Source organism: Cyprinodon variegatus, unplaced genomic scaffold (assembly GCF_000732505.1).
Source record: "Cyprinodon variegatus isolate N-32 unplaced genomic scaffold, C_variegatus-1.0 Scaffold118, whole genome shotgun sequence".
Taxonomy (NCBI): Eukaryota; Metazoa; Chordata; class Actinopteri; order Cyprinodontiformes; family Cyprinodontidae; genus Cyprinodon; species Cyprinodon variegatus.
In genome coordinates this window covers 239,420-248,209 of record NW_015150571.1, presented here as the reverse complement: position 1 = coordinate 248,209, position 8,790 = coordinate 239,420, and the positions used below count along the sequence as shown (strand labels likewise).

Genomic DNA, 8,790 nt, shown 5'->3' with positions numbered 1-8,790 from the left:
GTTTATGAAGACAGTTTTTTATCAGACAAGCACAATGAAGCTTGTGAGAGAGAAAAACATAGTTACATAAGTTCTGTAGGAGCAGGATAACAGATAACAGATAAAGGCCATTCAAAAGCTAAAACTTGTGCAATCATTCTTTATTTTGCAATTAACACATTTGGAAGATAAAGCTGTTGCAAACAAGCCATCAAGGCAAGAAGACTGTTGATAATTTATAGAAAAGGTCATCAGAACTGATTATTTTATCTGGAAGAATTTAAAAACGTACAAAGGAAATACTACAAATACTGTCTCTCTTTCTCAAGATCCTGAGTATTGCAAGGAAAATCTGCAGGTCCTGAGCTCTGTTTTGTAAGTAAATATAGGTGAAAGTTTAACCGTATTTCTGCAATGACACAAAGTTACCCCACTCACTGAGATCACACCACCCAGTCTCACCACAGCCGTCCTGACCCAGTATCTCTACTGATTCAAACTGGTGAATGATTAGTGAGAAGCTTGATTCTTGCCAAAGACACAAACATGAACTGGAAGTCTGAGACTAAGACAGTTAAAATAAAACATTTAGAGCCAAAAGATTTGTCATAAATGAATATAATCTTTCCAGCTTAAACATTTTCTAACTCACTCAGAGGGGCTAACACCTCCTCTTCCATAGAATAATTTATGATTTTGATTTATAACAGCCTGCAGCCGAGGTGCTGTGCAGATGTGCCAGAATAATAATGTAAGGATTTATTTTGTAAGACTCAATAGTAATTAGTGAAAAATAATTTTGTCTTTATACGCTGTGGATCTAAATACATAGATATAAAGATAGACAGACAGACAGACAGACAGATAGCGTTGGAATGCTGGCAATAGACATTTGTCTGGCAATGTTCCAGAAATTACTGCTTGAGTACTGGAAAGGCTTTGGATGGAGTACCCCTGCTGGTGTTTGCTATCCGAGAAGCTAAGCAAGGTTTTGGTTCTTCTACTAACTTCTAACTCTCCATTATTTGCCCAATTCTGCGGACCATACTAGGTGGATAAAAAAGTGAATGAAACTGATATGTGATTAAAACACCAGATAGGAAGCGAAAAACACGCTTGAGTCATTGCAACTATGCTTAAATCCTTTCATACTGATTCTCTTTGTTGTTCTGCAGAATAGCCTGCTTAGTCGTCACAGCTAAAAAAATCACCAGATATCTCCAGAATCTCTCTGGGTTTTTCCTCAGGCCTGAAAGTGGGTGCAGATGAAGATGAGCTCTGTGAGGCCTGCTATCCGTGTGCAAGAATGCTTCATTCTGAGGTACTTTCTAAGTTGATGTTCAAACATTGAAGTCCTTATATATAGCCATCCAAAGTTTTTTGGTGATATCCCGTCACATACTACAGTGCTGAAGTATGACATCAGTGTTGAATATGCACTGCTTATCATATGAATATGAACAATAGAGAAGTGATAAAACAGGAAACAGATTATCTTCTAGAGCATAGTTTGGCTATACAAAGCCATAGTCTATGGAGCTTTCCTTGCTTGTTACACCTGATCATTTTCTACAATATACAGCGATGGCATATGGAATGAGAAATGCACCTGCAACGTTCCAGAGGTTGATGTCGACTCATGTGGGAAACTGTAAAGTTTATGATGTGGTTGTCTTTACTTTAAACTGGTCTGATCAAGTTGCCACTGTGTTTAAGCGTCTAGCTTAGGCTTCAGTGACTCTCAGCTTGGTGAAATGGGAGCTTGGCAGGGCCACGGTAACCTACCATGGAAAGGAAGGTGGGCAAGGCCAGGTTCATCTCATCAGTGCAAAGGTAGATGCCATAATTACCTTTCCCGTACCCAAAGGGGGCGATGAAGATTCCAAGGTGTGGTCAGAGGTTTCAAAATTATTGATGTTTATAACTCAAGTAGAAGTATAAATCCTTCTGTTATAAATCAACTTAAGCTTTCTTCTCAAGCATAAGTGTAAAAGTACCATTTTAAAACTACTAAAAGTATAAAAGTAATGCAGGAAAAAATGTAGATAACAGAAGCTTTAAACCTTATACTGCGCTATCCTATTAAAAGAACATTTTTCCACAATTCTGGATGAATTGGCAAACTACAAGTTGGTGCAGTATCGAGTCCAACCACAAAGAAATTCATTGTCTGGATGAAATAAATTAATTTAATGTTTATTTTGGGCTGGGCTGGGGTGGGCCTATAACGAAAATTAGCTTAAATGAAATATAACCAACAAGTCTGTAATGAAAATGTAAGGAGTAGAAAGTAGAGTTAACTGCACAAAAATGTAAGGAGTGGAAATAAAAAGTTATCTGAAAAATAAATACTCCAGTAAATTATAGATAGCCAAAACTTCTAATTAAGTAAGGCATTTGTACTTTGTTACTTGACACCTCAGGGTATGGTTTTCTACTATCTGTTTTTGTAAAAAAAAAAAAAAAAATAAATAAATAAATAAAAAAAACTTATCTAAAGTTGTAACAAGGCTGATTAATGTTTGCAGCCCAAGAGTAACATTTATTTGGAGTTTTGCATGTCAGCATACGTTTGACTGTGCTTTTGGTCTTCTATCCAGTGCTCCTGTGCTTGAGCTGTTCTTCAAGATGATGCCCAATGAGTGATGCATCCTGTTTGCTCCTTTTGTGAGAAGTCTAATGCCCATAACAGACAATATTCAACAATTGAAAAGGAGACTCTAGCAATGATTCTGGCTCTGCAGCACTTTGATGTGTATGTGGGATCCACTTCAAAACCTCCAGGTCTTTAATGACCAAAACCTTCTTGTGTTCCTTGCATGAATGTACAACAACAATCAACGACTGATGAGGTGGGCTTTGATCTCTCAAAATTAGAATACTGAAATCAAGTAACATAAACTCTCAAGAGTGCGATTGTGTACAATGTTAACAAACTTTACTATTGTTTCTTATGGGTGGGGGTGTTACATCCCCAAGGTGGATGTCGTTTTGTTTTCACACTGAAGTAATGCCAGTTGGTTTTAGGCTCTGCCTCTTCCTGCTTGGGTGCCGCTTCTTGGGTCTCCGTCAATCAACGATCACCTGCACACCATTTAAGGGCTGTGAAGCTGCACTTTGGGTCCTCTTAGATACTTGTCTGCCATACACCCCTGCTTTTGTGTATATGTACTAGCATTACCATCTGGATATTCTTGAGATTATGTTGTATATTTTTTTTTCACTCTTGAGTAATTTTGATGGTTAAAATTCATATGCTAAAATGATGCTACTTAACCCTCAAACCAGCAAGTAATACTAATTCTCACTGATTTGGTTCAGATGGGCTAAGATTTGTTCTGCAACAGACATCATAGATTAATTTCTAAGACATCCAATGTCTGCAAATTAATTCCCCTCCAATAAAAGGTCCTTGATATCAAGAAAAAAATCACAGGTATTGAACATTTTGACCTTATGCAGTTTAATACTTGTGTCAAATCAAAATACAATTACAATTCTTTATTTAAATCTGTTCATTTTTACATTTGCAAAGATCAACATATTCGCATTTGACGTAATAAAGCATTTTTGTACACATCACAACACAAAGACTTCAGAACAGATAGATGTCATTTCGTGCTTATACAAGTTCTGAAATCAGGCTTAAGATGTAGAAATAAGACAGCAGGTATCCTACTACTGAAGGCCTTCATTTGATATTTCAATATCATTCATTTACAGTTTTTAGCTGCTTAATTACAAGTAGTCTGTTGTAAGACAAATTGGGTTTTTTCCTGTTTTTTCAGTGACTTTATTTAGATTAACAAAAAAATCTGTTGTCACAGTCATTAAAAGCTACTTTTGCCCCAACGACACGATTTCCAAAGTGCTTATAGCTAAAAAGGTGGGATATTTCAACATATAGTGTAGAATCTGTCCTGCCTGATTAAATCTGTGTTATTAAAGACAACCAAAGTTAAAAAAAAAAAACACACACACACTTGAAAGACCTAAAATAAATCCTACTAAACTACAGGCTACAATTAATTAATCAAATTGAGGAAAACATGGTGTCTTGAAAGAATGGCTGCAGACATTTTCACGGTTGTGTGATCCTCTTTATCCTGGTGGCCAGGCCATCTGTCTTCCTCCCAGAACATGGATATGAAGGTGGTACACTGACTGAGATCCGTGTTTTCCATTATTGATCACTGCCAATTCAACGTAGGTCATTAATCGATAATTGAATTAATTTTATTACTGAGAAGAACCTTTAAGCTGGATGAAAATACTTACCCACTCTGTAGCCTTCGCTAAGAGGTTCCTGCTTCGCCACATTTTTAGCAACAACCAACAAATGTCCCAAGAGCTGAACAATGGAGAAAAATAAAGAAGACAGAATATTTTTAGATTTAAAAAAAAGAAGAAAAAAAATCTAAAAAGGTGTTTGGATCTAGAACATCTACATCATATATAAAACTTAAAATAGCTCTTAAATTTAATCTTTGTACATTGCTAATTAATATATAAAATAAGCATATGCTCAACAATTACAAAACGTAGTCCAAACACAAAAATTAGACTAACAGACATCAAATGTGACAAATAAGCAAATACACAAGTAAATGAAAAATGTTTCAATTAATAAAATAAAGAAACTGCAAGTTAAGAAAAGCTGCAGAGAAACTCCACTAAATGAAAGGGATCAAAACCAGTAGTAGAGGAACAATCATGGGCTGATATGGTACCAAACCACAGACATTACTATGATCTGGTTACTACGGACCAAATCCATTGCATTACACAGTAAGAAAGAAAAGGTTTGTTTTCCTTTTAATCTTTTTTAAACACTTCATCTCTCTGGGTATCTTGTTTATGTCTTTCTTAGTCTGGTCCTAAATGAGTTTGAGATCATCTCCCCCTGGTGGCCAAAAGCACTCCTGTCACCCAGAGCTCATTTGCAGCTTTTCTTAACTTACTGTTGTTTTGCTAGTTACAATTTTCTACTTTGCATGTGTTTGTGTTTTAGCATCATTAATGTGTTTAATGCTTTTTCATAAAATTGCACTTCTGCTGTTTTTCTATTTTCTAGGTTTGCAACATTTCTCTTTTGCAATGTTGTTACTTTGCCTGTGTTTAGCATTAAATTCATTGCTGTGTTTGCAGTACTTCCTGTATTTGCTGCATGTTTATATATTTGCACCTCCCAGCCACCATAGAATTTCTCAAAATGATTCAACAAACTGTACCAGAACCAAATTAGAAATTAAAGATTTTCTCCAAATGGGCTTTGTCTCTTTATGTTCTGCATATGTTAAAGTTACAGTAAGTAAATTTTCCAAAATATATAGAGCTGTCCTTAAAATATATTTGAGGTAGGGACCATAGATGTCACAGATAGACAAATATGAATATCTGGAGTGGATCACTACAGACCATTTTTACTCTTATCAGATGAGCTAAGTTCTTTTTATGGAAGAAAATCATTACCATATTTCAAATGAAAAAGCATTTTCAGAAATGCTTTTTAAATTTAAGAATGTGGCTGCATTGTTTGACTCATAAATGAAATTAGTAATCAATAATCCTGTTTGCATTTTATTCTTTAACACTGCTCATCCTTTTACTTAATTAAAATGAAAAAGACATTTGAGGAAGAGCTCTTCCTGAGGAAAAGCGGCTGCTGATGTTACTCTGCTTCACCCACCGCTCAGAATGCTTTTCCGTTTTTGAGTTATGGACAGTACTTTGCTGGCAGACCACGAAAACGAAAAAGCAACGTCTGCTATGTTTTCTCTTTGATTGTGGCATAAAATTTGCAGTCTTAAAGAAAAAAGTGCAAATGCACATAGGATGATTGATTACTCATTTTATTTATTAGTCAAGTAATGCAGCCGTATTCTTAAAATGAGAAAGCATTTCTGGAAATGCTTTTGCTTTTTCAAATTTTACATTTCAAATTGAATTTTGGTATGTATTTGCTGGGGTAAATTTTGAAAAATAAATCTCAAATGTCTTTTTCTTTTTAATTAAGTAAAAGAATGAGCAGTATTAAAGAAGAAAATGAAAATGCAAACAGGATTATTGATGACTAATTTCATTTATGAGTCAAACAATGCAGCCACATTCTTAAAATGAAAAAGCATTTCTGAAAATGCTTTTTCATTTGAAATATGGTAAAGATTTGCTTCCATACTTTTTAGAATGTTTGGCCTACTTCATTGTGTCAGACAGGTCCTGTGTAAGTAATGTCTTGATACTTACGAGTATAGCAGGAATCTTGCCCGAGTTGGGCAACTAAAATTTAGCTCAGCCTTATAAAAAAATATATCAATCAAGACACGTTAAGGTTGCTCTTTCAGATTGCTTCTTTTCCATTAGCTAATTAAACCACGATTTGACATTCTTCAATTTAATTGTAATTCTATTGTTTTTATTTTTTTGTTTGAATTATTTTTATCTTAGGCAAAGTTAAAGATAATTACAGAAGAGTGAATTCTACAGGAAGCAGAGCTTCATACCTCTGCATCATCATCTTCGGCTGCACTTATTCCAGGAATAGGGGCCCTTGGAATGACCAAGAAGTGAACAGGGGCCTGTGGGTTGATGTCCCTGAATGCCAAACACTAACAAGACAAAAAAACAAAAAACATAAAATAGTGTTATTTCCGATAGACTGGACCATGTGAGTTCTCTATGTGTTGTTTACCTTGTCATCTTCATAAATAATATCTGCAGGGATGCTTTTATCAATCACTTTGGAGAAGATGGTTGGACCTGGAGAGCCATACTTTCTGCTAGCCTCCTCTGCCAGCTTCACCTCATCGCTTTTGGTGCAGAGTGATCTCTGAAAGTTTTGACAACAGGCAGATTTGAACATTTTTGTACTATAACCAAATGAAGAGCGCGTTTAGTCGAGGTTAATGTGTTAATGCGTCAAACCTCTTGGGGGTGGGATACTGAAGGTTTCCCACAGCCACCGACAGAACTACCAGAGTTTTTGTTGTGCAAAAGCTCAGCAACATTAAGCGAAATGAAAATGTTTATGATAGTAAAGAAGCAGATTGGTTTTAGGGCAGCTACCTGGGCTCCATAAACGCGCTGCACAGGGTTAAACAGGAGGACTCTGGCTCCGACCAACTGTGCTCGAAAAATATTACGAATATACATAGCTAGCTAACTATTATTGCAGTTCACTGCTGGAAAAGCTGAACTTTGTTACCATTGCAGACCAAACTCAGAAACTCCAACCCTAAATTCGCCGAGGTAATGCTACATTCAGGTACCTCACGTAAAACCCCAGCTTAATGGAGTATTGCTGTTAGACCTGTTCTGTTTAATTTACATCGGGAACTTGCTAATGAGCTTTATAAGTCAATTTGATTTACTTTTTATACATCGACCCCCTTTTATCAAAATGTTGTTCAACGCAAAAGTAGTAAATACGAATCTTCTCACCTGCTAATATTGTTAACGCAAATATCCGACATATTTTAAATGACACTAAAGGCGACACTTATGACGTATGCGGGGTTACTTCAAGAACAGCAGTGTTCAAATATGCAAAATAAATCCAAGTAAGTAAACAAATAAAAAAAAATTAATTAATAAAAATACAACTACTGAAAATCAGATGAATTGTATGGAGGAACAAGCAGTTCCTGCCTAAACCAGAGAGTGGCGATAGCTTCCGCGTCAGACTCTTCTTCTTCTTGAGTTTTAATGACGGTTAGCAAGCAACAGTTTGTCGCATTACCGCCACAATCCAGTAAGAGTGTAGACCAGGACTAACAACCTATAAAATAGTAATAATAACAATCTCTATACTATTTTCCCCAAACCGGTAACAAACTAAAAAAAAATTCTAATAATTTCTTCTAATATTTCCTAAAACTATACATTACATATTGTCTCCCTTTCCCATTATATATGTAATGTTGAGTTAAGTCCTCTGTGTCCCAACCTTAATCTAGTTACTATCCTTTCCTTAATCCTACTTCTTCCTATCTAGCTTATTTCCTTCAACCTTTCCTTGTATTCTTTAAAAAGACCCTCCTTTAGTATCATCTTTCTACAATTTTCTCATTTCTGTTTAGTTTTCCTTTTGATAATGCTCTTAACCTCTGGTTAACTAACTGCCTCTCTAATATCATTCTCACTCCAGTTTGTGGATGTTTTTGCTTTTTTATATGTGCCATTTCATTTCTCTTTGGCCCTATATGTGCAGGAACCTAAATAAAAACTACCATTAATCTTGTCATCTGAATGCAATAAAGTATTTGTTAAATTTCCCACAGTATACCTGGACAGCTTTCTGAATGAATTGTTTGTAGAGCGATTAATGATTAATTTGAATCTGAGCAAATCAAGGCTCTTAATGGTTTGACATCCCCAATGCAATCTATTACCAGCATTATTGCTATCATTTCTGCAGTATATATATATAGATAAGACTTTAGCTTCCTCCCTATGTTGATTTTGAATTCTGGATCTATAACTGCTACCACTGTTTTACCAGATGAATTCTGGGACACATAAGTATATAGTATAGAAAATGTTCTATATAGTCTTGTACTGTTATCGGATTGATAATAAATGTTTATCTTTATGTTTTCTATCTAGTATAGTTAAGTCAACTACAGCATCAGGTTGGCGATTTTGCTAAAGGCACAGTTGGACTGATATTTAAATCATTTAACTCTAACTCTGTAGCCGTTTGTAAAACTTGCAAACTAAATGATTTATAATCTGCTCTTTCCTTCTCCCAGCAGAGCTCTATAAAGTTGACTGTTCTGACTGTGTCCCTGCAGACTGACCCAGTAGTTTAAT

At 35.5% G+C, this 8,790-nt stretch overlaps 1 protein-coding gene across 3 annotated transcripts; it reads right to left on the bottom strand.

Moving 5' to 3' along the window:
* Positions 1-3,434: 3,434 nt before the first annotated feature.
* On the bottom strand, positions 3,435-7,287 carry LOC107085181 (histidine triad nucleotide-binding protein 2, mitochondrial-like). Of its 3 annotated transcripts, none has more exons than XM_015375383.1 (5): positions 7,184-7,287; positions 6,671-6,808; positions 6,483-6,587; positions 4,258-4,330; positions 3,435-4,172 (listed from the first exon to the last, which is right to left on the bottom strand). In XM_015375383.1, exons 1-5 carry the CDS (start codon positions 7,184-7,186, stop codon positions 4,081-4,083), a joined length of 411 nt encoding a protein of 136 aa, XP_015230869.1. In that variant the 5' UTR covers positions 7,187-7,287; the 3' UTR covers positions 3,435-4,080. The 3 variants fall into 3 exon arrangements, with proteins under 3 accessions (XP_015230869.1, XP_015230868.1, XP_015230867.1); XM_015375382.1 differs by having other exon boundaries at positions 7,045-7,264; XM_015375381.1 differs by having other exon boundaries at positions 6,904-7,241.
* Positions 7,288-8,790: the final 1,503 nt, after the last annotated feature.

What these genes read in the sequence shown, in the direction of transcription:
- LOC107085181 (XM_015375381.1), bottom strand. Translation starts at nt 7,131, where the DNA reads ATGTATATTCGTAATATTTTTCGAGCACAGTTGGTCGGAGCCAGAGTC. An exon ending in TTATTTATGAAGATGACAAG is followed by an intron (nt 6,588 to 6,670) that starts GTAAACAACACA and finishes TTGTCTTGTTAG; the next exon opens with TGTTTGGCATTCAGGGACAT. An exon ending in CCGAAGATGATGATGCAGAG is followed by an intron (nt 4,331 to 6,482) that starts GTATGAAGCTCT and finishes TCCATTGTTCAG; the next exon opens with CTCTTGGGACATTTGTTGGT.